At 50.0% G+C, this 13,407-nt stretch overlaps 1 protein-coding gene across 7 annotated transcripts in view; it reads left to right on the forward strand.

Moving 5' to 3' along the window:
• The first annotated feature begins 2,755 nt into the window (after positions 1 to 2,755).
• The window catches only part of RGS20 (regulator of G protein signaling 20), a 31,424-nt gene continuing 20,772 nt past the window's right edge, over positions 2,756 to 13,407 (forward strand). For 2 of the 7 annotated variants that reach the window (XR_006272363.1, XM_043484033.1), the window contains exon 1: positions 3,779 to 4,264. Coding sequence is in view for 4 of the 7 variants with exons in the window: in XM_043484033.1 (XP_043339968.1) it covers positions 3,908 to 4,264 (357 nt within the window). In the remaining 3 variants the exon portion in view is untranslated. Of the gene's footprint in view, positions 2,941 to 3,045; positions 3,419 to 3,684; positions 3,744 to 3,778; positions 4,265 to 9,276; positions 12,035 to 13,407 lie in introns of those variants that run through there. The other 5 variants (XM_043484035.1, XM_043484038.1, XM_043484036.1 and 2 more) reach the window with 5 other exon arrangements.

Consider the following 13,407-nt stretch of genomic DNA (forward strand, 5'->3'; position numbering starts at 1 on the left):
CTTCACTAAATGTTAGTGGACCAAGAAGCTCTGAGAGCTCCAAAAACCTGAACAAGGCGGGTGACCTCAAAAAGCCAGAGTTCAATCCCTTTACTGCGTAAATGAATCAGATAAACTCAAAGAATAAGAATTTCCAAAGGTTAGCCGTCGCGTTGGTAGCAAGGTAGAGTCCTGAGCCCCTGAGTTCCAAGTTAACGTTTACTGATGCTGGGAGGGATTGGGGGCAGGAGGAGAAGGGGACGACAGAGGATGAGATGGCTGGATGGCATCACAGACTCGATGGACATGAGTTTGAGTAAACTCCGGGAGTTGGTGATGGACAGGGAGGCCTGGCCGTGCTGCGATTCATGGGATCGCAAAGAGTCGACACGACTGAGTGACTGAACTGAACTGAACTGAACTGATACATACCAAGAAAATAATAGTTTATCTTTACCTTAGCCTCTTAGATCTTTCAAGCAACAAGTGGAGGGTGAGAGGCCTGCGCTGGAGGAATAAGATGGACACAGGGCGTGTGGAAAGGGGGCTGCAGATTGTGCTAAATTCTGGTCTCTCCTGACCCCAGTACCCAGCACAACCGAAATCAAATCGCCAGTGCATTTTCCTCCAGCCTGAAGGCCCCTCAGTCTCCTACCTGTAACCAGGCCTCCCCTGGACAGTTCTCACAGGCCCTGGTGACCTCACCCGTCTCTAGTAGAGCTCTGGGCACTTTGGAAGATGGAACAAGACAGAGAGAAAGAGGCAGGATGAGAGGATGAGGCAGAGTGAGAGTTGCAAAAGTGAACTAGGAGATTTTCACCAAATTCGAAAGAACCAAGAGAGGTGAACACACACTGTTGTGCACCGCACCTCACAGGCAACGGGTCTCAGAATTCCCTGGGAATGTTAACATTCCCATTCTGAGGCGGTGGGTCAGGATAGGGTCTGAGATTCTGGTTTTCCAACAAGCTCCCAAGTATTATCCAAGCTGCCGGTCCAAGGACCACACCTTAAGTAGCAGGCAGTTAGAGGGGGTGGGAGGAAAAGGAGGTGGGGCGGAGAGGGAAAAGAGGGGAGGAATGAGTGGTGGGAGAAACGAAGCAGAGTCCTTTTCCTCTTGCTCTCACCGACTTCTCTTGCACCCCCAAAGTAACGCCTCAAAATGCCGCAGACTGGCACTCTGCACTTCCTCTTCGGTCTGTAGCCGGACCCCACAATGACCTTGTGTGGTTTTTTCTCTCTCCTCCCCCGCCTCTCGCCCTGCCCGCCGGCCCCGCACAGCTCCCGGGTTCGCCCGCTGCCCCGACGCTGCTCAGCCTCCTCTCCAGCACGCTCTCCGGCCTCGCGCGCTTCTTCGCTCTCCTCCTTCGGCGACCCGCTCCTGAGGCTCCCTTGCGGCGCCGGGACTTCTCCGCCCTGATCCCCGTCCTGCCAGCCGCCGGGTTCTCGCCCGGGCACGAGGAGCGGTCGGGTCGCCTCTCGCTCCTGCTCAGGGCAGCTCTAGTACTGCCTGGCCGACGCTCAGGGGGACGCCTGCCCCGGGAAGTGGACGCCAGCGCCGAGCAAAGCTCGCCCATACCCGTGAGTACTGTGGTCTCCTCACAGTCCGCGACCTCACCAGGACGCCAGTATCCCGGGTTCCTCCCTAACTCGGACTGACCCACTCCACGTGGGGCCAGCAAGGGGAGAGCGGGAGGGCAAGCGGGAAGGTCAGACCCGGCGGCGCACGTTCAAGGAAAAGACGCAGGCTGCCCGCCTCAGACCCCTCCCCCCAGGAGACCCTCGAGGCTACTTTTCCCGGACCACTTCCCTCCAGAGTCTAGGGAAGAGGGAGGGGGTCCCCGCCCTCCGCGAGGCGGCTTCTCAAACTCTCCATCTTTACGCGTCGCTCTCCTCCGGCTACTCCAAGCCAACCCGGGGCAAGCTTCCGCCCCCTCCTCGCGCTCCCACTCCCCAGCCCCAGGCTACAGCGGGCTGGGGTGGCCAGGGAGGAAATGACGTGATGTTATTTTAGTGTCAGGTCGGCTTCCAACTTCAGTTTAGCTCTCCGCGCTCGGGCGCACGGCCCCGGCCGTCAGACTGCGTCTCGATCCCGAGGGAGCCCCGGGGTCTTAGGGCCTCCGCACCCACAGAGCCGGGCGGCGGGTTCCCCCCACCCTCCAGGTCTCCTCCTTCCTCGGATTCCAAAAGGAGTTATCTCCCGCTCCTCCCCCCCACCCTCACCCCCGCGCCATCCGGCCAGGTGGGGCTTCGACTCTCTCGGGCGGGTGGGGAGGGGGTAAGGAACCCCATTTCAGTATCGGGCCGTTGGAGGCTGAGGCTGCAGCCTGAGGGGGTGGAGGGCGAGCTGCGAGAAGCACTCGGGGGAAAGGAGACGGTGGGGACTGCCCTGCCGAGGCGGACAGTCGGCGGCCGGACTCTCCCGGCAGCAGCACCTGGGCGCGCGGCCCACTCCCGCGCGCACACTGGCTCCTCCTTCCCAGCGCTCCATTCACAAGGTCCCACGCTTTTTCTCCGCACGCCGGAGTCCCACTCAGTCCTCGCGAACCCCAGCGTAAGGAATAGCCGAGGGGGTTCTTCGGCGCCCACACTCTCCATACGTCCTAATCAGGGCCTGGAGAAGGGGACCACTGTCCGGGCGTGGATGAGGACCTCCAGCTCTCGCCGCAGAGCAGCGCGCCGCCGCAGGAGGGAGGCGAGCCCTGGGATCGCGGAGCCAGGGAGAGTGAGAGAGGGGCGGGGAGAGGCAGAGCCAAGGGAGGGAAAGAGCAGGAGAAGAGGGCGACTGGAAAGGCCGAGAGCCAAAGGCAGAGGAGAGCCAGGGAGGGCGATCGCGGGCTTAACGAGGGCTGCACTTGGAATTATAATAAAAATAAGGCACTCTCGGGACGCATGCGCATAGCGAACGGAGGCGAGCTGGCCTTAGCCACCCCTCCAGCTCGCCCGGTGGACGGAGGAACCGTGAGTACCCGCTAGCTCAGCGGCTCCTTCTCCCTTCCGGACTCGCGCTCAGACCTCGGATCCCGGGGCGGCGGGGGCCGCGCGGGGAACGCACGGGGGGCAGGACCGCGGTGGCGGGAGCAGGCCTGAGTCAGTGCGCAGCGGGTGCCGGGCTTGGACTGTGACCGCGTTTCCAGGGGGCTCCGCCGAGGAGTCCGCAGGATTCGACCCCGGTGGCCCGGCGTCAGTGAGTGGGTGGGCTACTGACACCCCAAGCGGATTTGGGAAACACCGGGCGCCGGAGGCGGGCAGTGAGCCCAGGTGGAGAGGAAGTGGAGACTTCCACTCCCGCGGGCGCCCGCCATGGAGCCGCGGGGGTCTGACTCTGTGTCGGCCCTGAAGCTCTTGAAAACCTACTGGACAGAACTGTCGGCACCCTCTGCCCGCGCCGAGGAGGTGGAGGCGGCGCGGCGGGTGTTTTACTTGCAGGAACCGAGCGGTTAGTCGTCCGCTCTCTCGGGGCTGCGCTCGGAAGTTTGAACGAGTCTGGAGCCCGGGTTACGGAGATCTGACTTGGCCGGGAGCTGGAGTGGACCCCTGGGGCGGCGGCGCGCGGCAGGGAGTGGGCTTTGGGGGGTCGGTGGGCGCCGCGACTCCCCTCCTCGGATTGTGGGGGAGTGGGCAAGGGAGGGGTCGTGGAGGAGGCGGGGCGCAGGCGGGATTGGATTGTGCTCCCGGGGCCCTCCAGCGGTGGGGGCAGCGGGCTGGAAGGAGTGGGCAGCGAGTGTGGGGAAATGGTCTCGGCGCTGCCGGAGCCGACTGCGGTAGGGTCTGGGGACCCGAATGGCTTGCGAGCCCCCGGGACTGGCCAGCGGGCGGGAAAAGCCTGGGCGGCGGGCAGGGGGCGAGGCCGGGATTGCAGCTCTGTCCCCGCGCTCCCCGCGGTTGACCGGCTGCAGGAGAGGGCGCCGAGGCCGAGCTTCAGTCCATGAGGAGGAGGGCGCTCCGGGGGAACTCACCCCGACTTCCCTTCCTCCAGAGAATCCGGCCGAGGCCGAGCGCTCTTTGTCTGCCCCCGCCGAGCCGATTGGCCAGAGGGCGCGGGGAGTCCCGACCGCAGCGGATGCCTGTGGCGCCGGCGGAACGCCCCTCCGCCACCAGCGGGCCGAAGCAGTCATTCACCCGTGGAGCTCGCGCTTTCCCCGGTGGCGGGGGCACCTTCTCGTCACCCTCTGGCGTCAGCTCCCCTCTTCTGGAGCGCAGGGCCCCTGTGTGGCTGGGCTTCAGTTCCCTTCTGGCGGTTCCAGATCGTGGAGCTGACCAAAGGTCCGAGTTGACGAAATGGGTATGACTTTTTCCCCAAGACTTGGCAAAGGAAATTTGTAATGAAACGGATCTGTCTGTAAACTCTTAGCTTTCTTTTCCTTTTGCTCACGACCTGATTTTCTACTGGGCCTCGTCCTGTAAATTTAGTGTCATCTTTTGTATCAGGTATCAGTATTGCGTAGGAGGCACAATATTTCGTAATAGGTAGAAGTCCTGGACTCAAGAACTGTCTAGATTCAGATCTCCCCTTAGCTGTGTGACCTCAGGCAAGTTACTCAACCTCCCTGTGCCATAGTTTTTATCGTCTGTAAAATAGAGATAAGAAGAGTAGGTATGCCATGGGTTGACTGCCAGCATTCAGTAAATTCCCTGGAGAAGCAAACGGCAACCCACTCCAGTATTCTTGCCTGGAAGATGCCATGGACAGAGGAGCCTGGCGGGCTACAGTCCATGGGGTCGCAAAGAGTCCCACACGACTGAAGAGACTTAGCACACATTCAGTAAATTAATGCAGTAGAGCCCTGTTATATACCAACAAAAGCTAGTATTACTCTTGTTATTATATTGATGCTAAATTGGCCAAGTAGACTTCAAATTATAAAAAGATCAAGAACAAAGTGCACCTCTTATTTGTTAAAAAGAGTATACATAATGAAAATAGAAGATGTCCATCAAAATTAGGAAAATAGAAAATGTTTTCTGTCAGTATCTAAATTTAAAAACAATACATTTCTACATTATATGGACCCTTTTATTTCAAATAATTATTTTGTTTATTTATAAACATCAAATAGCATTTTAAGAATATTATCTCAGGACCTCCCTGGTGTGGTCCAGTGTCTAAGACTCTGCTCCCAGTGCAGGGCGTGGAGTTTCAATTCCTAGTCAGGGAACTAGATCCCACATACCACAGCTAAGAGTTCCAACAGCTCAACTAAGACCCGGTGCAGCCAAATAAATAAATAAAATTATTTTTAAAAAGAAGAAAAGATTATCTCTAAACTTCAAAATATTTCACTTCATAAATCAAATATGCATTAAAACTATGTTTTAGGTCATGCTATATTTGGAAAATCCAATGTCTGCATTAAAATACTACACTGAGTCCATTTTACTTAAAAGAATGTGGAAACTTGGGAGCTAGAAATGCTAACTTTCCTAAAATCCAATCAGTCGCTCAGTGTGTCTGACTCTTTTCGACCCTATGAACTATACAGTCTATGGAATTCTCCAGGCCAGAATACTGGAGAGAGTAGCCTTTCCCTTCTCCAGGGGATCTTCTCAACCCAGGGACTGAACCCAGGTCTCTTGCATTGCAGGTGGATTCTTTACCAGCTGAGCTACCAGGGAAGCCCGATATCACAAAGATAGAATGATAAAACTCAGATTACTCACTTACCTCCTTCACTTTACAGATGTGGAAACATTCAGAGAGGTTAAGGGCCCTGTCAGACATCTCCAGCTAAACAGAGGCCAAAATGGGATTGGAATTAGATCTGACTCGATGCCCAGGGCTCTTATACACCAAGCAGATGATTTTCTGTTGACTGCAGATTGATGTATGCGGGTCCTCAGTCCCTCAGTCATGTCCAGCTCTTGCAGACCCCAGGACTGCCAGGCTCCTCTGTTCATGGGATTTCCCCAGGAAAGTACTGGAGTGGGTTGCCATTTCCTTCTCCAAGGGATCTTCCCAACTCAGGGTTCAAATCTGAGTCTCCTGTATTGGCAGGTGGATTCTTTACCACTGAGCCACCTGGGAAACCCTTGCAGATTCATGAACCTCTAACAAATAGGAAACCAGAAGGAAGAAATATACAAGCATGCATTATCTTCAACATAAGAAGGCCCAGGCAGTAATGTTGTTACTATTGTCAGACCCCTTAATCGTGGTCCCTCACCCCAGAAGATATGACCATGTGACTTGCTCGAGGTACGGAAAGGTGTCAGATCAAAGCAGAGACAGCATTAGAATTTCATATCCCACATTTTTTTGAAGCAGTCCGAGCACGGGTTGGAAAAGAATTTCCAGACACAGAGCATTTCAGAAGGGAGAAGTTTATTAAGAACAAAGAGCAGAGATAAAGTGGACACTGTGAGCACAGCGGTCCAACCACCATTAGGGAAAACCAGGGAAAACCGACAGTGTTAGTGGGTTAATAGTAAATTTTTACAGCCTCAGAAAAAATTCCTGCTGGAAGGTTGGCATTAGGTGATTGGTTGGGGTGCTATAGGGTGTTTACTGGAGTGGGCATCTTTGCCTAATTGGGAGTCAGGAAGCTTGTCAGTGATGATCAAGGGGTTTTTGGCAAGGTTACAAAGTGGCTCAGTCAGCTTCAGAGGTGACCTTGATTCTGGGCTTCGCTTCTGTGGCCTTGGTGCGAGGCCTTGCCCCTGTGGCCTTCGGGCCAGGACTCAACATATTTGATTGAATCTTCTGTTAATCCCTTGTAGCAGTTTTACATTCGAAAACATTTTTGACCTTTTCATAGATTTTTAATCTCCTTTCTCCTGGCTTTGAAGGTCTTTAGCCTGTAAGAGAGCTTTTTGGAAAGTCTTCCAAGATTGGGCTGTCCAGGTGGCTCAGTAGTAAAGAACCCACCTGCCAGTGCAGGAGACTCAGGTTCAATCCCTGGATTGGGAAGATCCTCTGGAGAAGGAAGTGGAAACCCACTCTAGTATTCTTGCCTGGGCAATCTCATGGATCCAGAGGAGTTTGGTGGACTACAGTCCATGGGGTTGCAAAAGAGTCATACACAACTTAGATTATATACAAGGAGATTTTATGATTCCAGATTAAGAGTGAGAGAGGTAAAGAAGCTTTCTTATTTCAATGCAGTGGCCCAGGTGGCTGGTTTCATTTCAGACACTTGAACAGTTCCAAAAGTCCTGGTGTTCTGTCAGTTCTGCATGGAGCCGGCTCATGACGTTCACCTTTCACTAACAGATGCAGCTTAAAGGTCCAGACTTCACATAAGTGGTTTAGAAATGACATAACGTGTGTGCATGCTAAGTCACTTCAGTCATGTCTGACTCTTCGTGACCCCTTAAACTGTAGCCTGCCAGGCTCCTCTGTCCATGGGATTCTCCAGGCAAGAATACTAGAGTGGGTTGCTGGGCCCTCCTCCAGGGGATCTTCTCGACCCAGGGATCGAACCCTCATCTCTTAAGTCTACTTGCATTGGCAGGTGGTTTCTTTACCACTAGTGCTACCTGAAAAGCCCCCAGACTTCACATAAGTGGTCTGACGTGGCAGAGCCTTTCAAGTGAGTGGTCTTGCAAAGTTATTCACAGGAATGATGTATCTACCACGGAAAGTACTTCTAGGAACTGCACCTGCATCCTTGAAGAAGGAGACCATGGTTCTGTCCAATTGTGAACTGGATATCTTACCGTCAGTTTTGCATTTCCGTACACTTGTTCATAGATGGAAATCCAGGGCACTAAGGAGTGACTTTCTAGCAGGCTCCAAAGTCAGTTCAGCAGAACTGAGTTTTGAAACCACATGTATCAAGTCAGATCCCCTTATGATTATCATGTGAATCACGGGCCAACTGGGAATACAGCAGATTGGTTTGCTACAGCACCAGGTGACTCACAGATGAGCTTCTATTCAGATTCGTATAGTGTCAGCAGCAGCTAATAGGGGTCAGAGTCAGAGCCTAGCATTCAGTACATTACACGTGAGTCACTGACTCCCCAGCACTTCTGAGATGGTCCCTGAATGTTGCCTTGAGCAGCCACTTTAAGAGACAGCCCTGCACTGCATGAGTCAGTTCACAGTACGACTGAATGGGCTTCTGCTGCAGCTGTTCACGGTCAAGTCTGATGTGACTGAGTGCTCAAGGTGGTGTTCCGCAATTACGGATTCACAGAACCCAGCTGATTTCCTTCTAGCTGTTTGTGTGGGGAGTTATTTGTGAAAAGTGAGCAATATGCTCTATTACCCGGCAGTGATATTTCACTGGAGTTATTTCAATGATTATTACAGCTGATTGACCTTGCTAGCTTGGGAGTGCTCAATTTCCAGTTATTAATAAACTTTACACTGTAAAATCCTTCTCAAGTACGTATCAGTGTTTGGATTTTAGACAAGGCATCTCATGCAAAGTCACCTTGCAGTTGGACTTCCTAACATCCTGGGTTGACTGTGTGCATCTCAGTCCCACAGTGAAGTGGAGGAAAGCACCTTGTTTTCTTGGTTTTCCTGTTTGTGCGCCTGTCGCCTCTGATGCTAACTGGATGCTGTTTGCTCCAGAGCCAGAACACGAGTTTGTGGTACCCATCCATCCTTCTAAGGCAGCAACACATGCAGTGCTCCCAAGCCTTCTGGGGCTGTTTGGCTAGATCCATGCAAGCTTGTATAGCTGTTCCGATGCAAGTTGGTGGAAAGAATTGTTCAACCCACACCCTACCCAACCCTTGTAGATGACTTTCATGTCTGGGGGGAGGAGGTTGATAACGAGATTTAAGGGACCAGTAGGTTTCGTATTTATTTGGCTGTGTTGCGTCTTAGTTGTGGCACATGGAATATTCGTTGCATCATGTGGGAACCTTCCTTCCCACCTACAGATTCTTTAGTTGTGGCACCTAGGCTCAGTAGTTGCAGCCCTTGGGCTTAGTTGCTCTGCGGCATGTGGGGTCTTAGTTCCCTGATCAGGGATCAAACCTATATCCCCTGCATGGCAAGGCAGATTCTTAACCACTGGACCACTAGGGAAGTCCCAAAATACAAATAATTTTTACATTAAGTTTCCTGTTTGGGCTTCCCAGGTGACTCAGTGATAAAGAATCTGCTTGCTGATGCATGAGACACAGGAGATATGGGTTCAATCCCTGGGTCAGAAAGATCCCCTAGAGAAGGAAATGGCAACCCACTCCAGGATTCTCTCCTGAGAATCCCATGGACAGAGGAGCCTGGTGGGCTACAGTTCATGGGGTCGCAAAAAGTCAGGCATGGCTGAGTGACTGAGCTTAAGATGGAAATAGTAGTCCTGGGGGGTGGTTGGGCAGTTCCGGAGTTGCCGGCCTCTTAAGCCGCTGGCCAGGGGGATAGCGCTGTGGGCCTGCATTCCTGGGGACAAAGACCCTGCTCAGAGTTCGGTTGTTCAGCGTGATAGGGGCCACTGGAGCTGGCTTTGCTGGTCTAGCCTCCAGACTCCGAGATGTCTGCCCTCCTTACAGCAGTGAAGGCACAAGAGCTGGGGGGGTCTCAGGACTTCCCTGGTGGTCCAGGGTTAAGACTTTGCCTTCCACTGCAGAGGGCACAGTTCTGATCGCTGGTCAGAAAACCAAGATCCACATGCTGTGCAGTGCAGCCAAAAAAAAAAAAAAAAAAAGAATTATGGGATCTAGTTTTACAACAACCTAGAATTTATCAAATTCTCATTTGAGCTAAGTCTCTGCTACAGCAAATAAGGCATTTCTAGACCTTTAAATGACCTGGAAGTTCTGTACTGTACTTGTGGCAAAATGAAGTACTTGCTTATGAACAAAAATATCTGAACAGCATACCAGACCAGGTGGAATAAATGTGGGTTAAATAAGGGTGAAGAAAATGGTACAAGAGTTATGAAAAACATTCACAAAATCTAATAACATGAACAGCTTGCATCGTTAACTAACCTCCAAAAGATATCTCTTCGTTATCTTCTAGTGAGGTATTCAAAATCCTGAGGGCATTAAGCTCTAAGTTCTAATTGTGATAGAGCACTTATTTGTTAAAATACATCAAATGTAGCCTGAGAATGAGGCGACTGCATAGAGATTATCTTTTAATGGAAATTGTTCCTTTATGAGCCTTTTTATGCATCCTTTAGGATGGGGTTTTATTCCTAGTTCCCTATATCTGACTGCTTTATGTGGTCACACAAAAAATAGATGAACGGCTATGGTTCCCTACAAAAAGTCTAAAATGCATAAGCATTAAACATTCCAATTCACTGAGAATTTTTTCAATTTTGGATCTGCTTGTTCAGCATATCTAGCCATCTAATACTTCATGCTGGCAGGGTGTGGGGTGATGGGGAACCTAAAATTCAGGAGATATTTTGGTGCAAATTGTAGAAAACCAAAACAGAGATTCTGTCACACACGTCCTAGGAACAGCAGACAAAAAAATCCCAACACCTCAGCCCCTGGAGAACTGTCTTGGGAACAGGAAGGCAGTGTGGAACCGAGGTGAAGGTGTGCTGGTATGTCTGTTAGCCCGACCTGCAGCCGACCTGCTGGAGAAGGACTCCGGAGGCATCCACTGATGGGCATCAAAAAGCAATCCCAGTCTGTCTAAAGGTGGCCTGCATATAGCTGTGGGGTGAAGAGCGAGACTGTGGGTGGATGGTGTTGATCTGAGTCAGTGTGGAGACTGCCCCATGGGGTAAACAGAAGTAAGGTGTGCTTACTACTCCATCTGCTCGTTCAGACCAAGGGAAACCTGCACATAGGTTGGAAATTATTGAGAGAAAGCAGGCCCTGATTTAGAGTTAAGATTTTATTCTGGTGTCAAGGATTAACATTAATGGCCACAGGAGGGGGACTAACAAAGACTGGATTCTAGATAAAAAGAGTAAATATTTTGGGCTTTGAGGGCCACGTGGTCTCCATTGCAACTACTGAACTCTGTCACTGTCCCTAAAAATCTGTGGGGGGAGAGAACTGGAGATGGACTGCTCACCGGCCACCGTACTTACTCTCTAGTCCTTTTCAGACAAAGGGTTACTTCTGATCCATAATCTAAATGTCAGTGTGGAGTACCACTACCAGGTTCTTGTAGGAAACGGCCTCTCAAAAAGTAAGTTCAACCAATAACAGTGACATTTCTTAGAGTGATAAGGCACTCTCAAGAAAAAAAAAAAATTCAGAAGGACACACCACGAATCCAGTGAAAGACAATCTCCTCTAGGAGATAAAATCAAAGGCTCTAATTTAAGTTTCCTTTTGGTATCCACCATTTCAGCATTCAGCATTTTCATATGAATGGGAAAACTTAATGACTGTTAGCAAGTCCCAAAAGTACTAACACAGTGACCTAAATGGGAAGGAAATCCAAAAGGAGTGTGGATGTATGAACACACATGGCGGAGTCACTTTGTTATACAGCAAAACTGACACCACATTGTAAACTATACGCCCTAAATCAATAAATAATTTTTAAAATTGATGCATAAAAAAATGACACTGGAGGCAGGAAATAATTAAGTACAAATATTTTATTAAATTTGGTATAAAATATTTTTTAAAAGTCATAATGAAGAAAGGAGAGAGAAATGATCCACACAAAGATTTTGTGGATGGGTGCTCAGACTGTGAAGGCTCTTAGGGATTCAAGTTACAGCCTAAAAGCTTTAGCTGAATATTTCATATCATTTATAATAGGATTATCATCACAGGTGAAAATTCTAACTGATGATGTGCAAGAGGCCAAGTCTGACTAGCCAACCCTACCATCCAGTCACAGATCGTGGAGAATTTCCTATGGCAACAAGTAGAATTTGTGGGGGGGTGGGGGGAAGAGAAAATTTGCCCAGACAGACCTGAAAGTAGAAAAGCCTGCTTTCCTGACTTACGAACACACCTTTTTGTAACTTTTTATTATCCTTGGTCTGCATGTACATTTCATAACCCATATGCTGAAACTGGTGGAAAAGAAGTTCTTCAACCTGCAAGTATTCCTCCAAGCCTGTTGTTTATGAGGTTTGCGCTCAGTAAACACAGAATGGGTCAGGAGAGCCCGCAGACTGGACCAGACTCCAAGACTGCAGGGAGCTTCGGGAGGACCCTCTGGGTTTCCCTGGTAATCACCATTTGTCTGTTTTTACAGATTGAACTTTTTTTAGATTCCACATGTAAGCAATACAATCTAGTACTTGTCTTTCTGTCTGTCTTACCTCACTTAACACCATGTTCTCAAGGTCCATCCATGTTTTTCCCAAATGGGAGAATATCTTCCTTTCTTGTGGCTGAATAATATTCTGTCCTGTGTATATAGCACCTCTTTATAATTCACTCATCCTTAACGGGCACTTGGGTTGTTTCAACATCTTGGCTACTGTGAATAATGCTGCAGTAAACATGGGTGCAGATAAGATATCCAAATCTTGTCTTCATGTCCTCTGGGTATCTACCGGAGTCGAATCGTTGGATCATCTGGGAGTTCTATTTTTAGTTTTTTGAGGAACTTACATATCGTTCTCCATAGTGGCCACACCATTTACAGTCCCACTAACGATGTGTAAAGTTTCCTTTTTCACCACCTCGGCAATGTCTGTTGTCTCTTGTCTTCTTGATGAAACTGGTTTCTCTCTCAATGCTCTTCTGCTTTCATCAGTATTTCAGGCACTTTCATAGAAGTATGGACTTGTAAAGGCTTTAAATTCACATGGAATTTCTATTCACATTCTCAGGGTTTCATTGAAGCACATGTAATCCATGATACCCTCCAGGCTCTAGTTTTATTTAGATTTTAAAGCCAGAGGTAGAGATGAAATATGTATGAGACTAAACAGAATCAGGACTTAGGAGGCATTCATTGCATTTACCCATTGTCTTCCCTATTAAGTAAAATCTGAAGTGTAATTAGTTACATTCTGTGCATTTCTGTTTCTCAGGGTGCACTTTGGGAACCCACTTCTTCCCTGTTGATTGTAGGAAAGGCTATAAATATCGAAATTCTCTGGGCCAAAGAGCACTCAAGTGCTTTTAACCAGGAAAGAGCTCGCATTCCTGACCTTGGTGCTAACCTGTGTGGATAAAGGAGAGCACAGGGATGCTATGTCACCGACCCAGCATGCCCGTCTGGACTCCCCACTGTAACATGACATGCAGGGAAAGGATTTCCATGGCACTTTCCCCCCAAATACACACTTAAAGATTTGTGATAAATACCATGGTTCTGGACTGTGATGTAGCATTTCCCTCCGGAGCCAGGCTCTGGTCCCCAGAGGGACCAGGCCCCAGTGCCGTGGGAATGCTCCATTTCTGTCTCCCCAGCATCACCTTCGTTCTTGGCATCACCACTACCCTCCACCGCAGCAGCATAGCATGGGCACTAGTCCCCACCATCTTCTGTCTCCCTTCATCCCTGGATATTTTTCTTTGCTTTTCTGATGTGTCTCAACTTTCAGTCATGGGATGGCTTTATCATTTCCAACCAAATGAACACTGTCC

This window comes from Cervus canadensis, chromosome 12 (genome assembly GCF_019320065.1).
Source record: "Cervus canadensis isolate Bull #8, Minnesota chromosome 12, ASM1932006v1, whole genome shotgun sequence".
Taxonomy (NCBI): domain Eukaryota; kingdom Metazoa; phylum Chordata; class Mammalia; order Artiodactyla; family Cervidae; genus Cervus; species Cervus canadensis.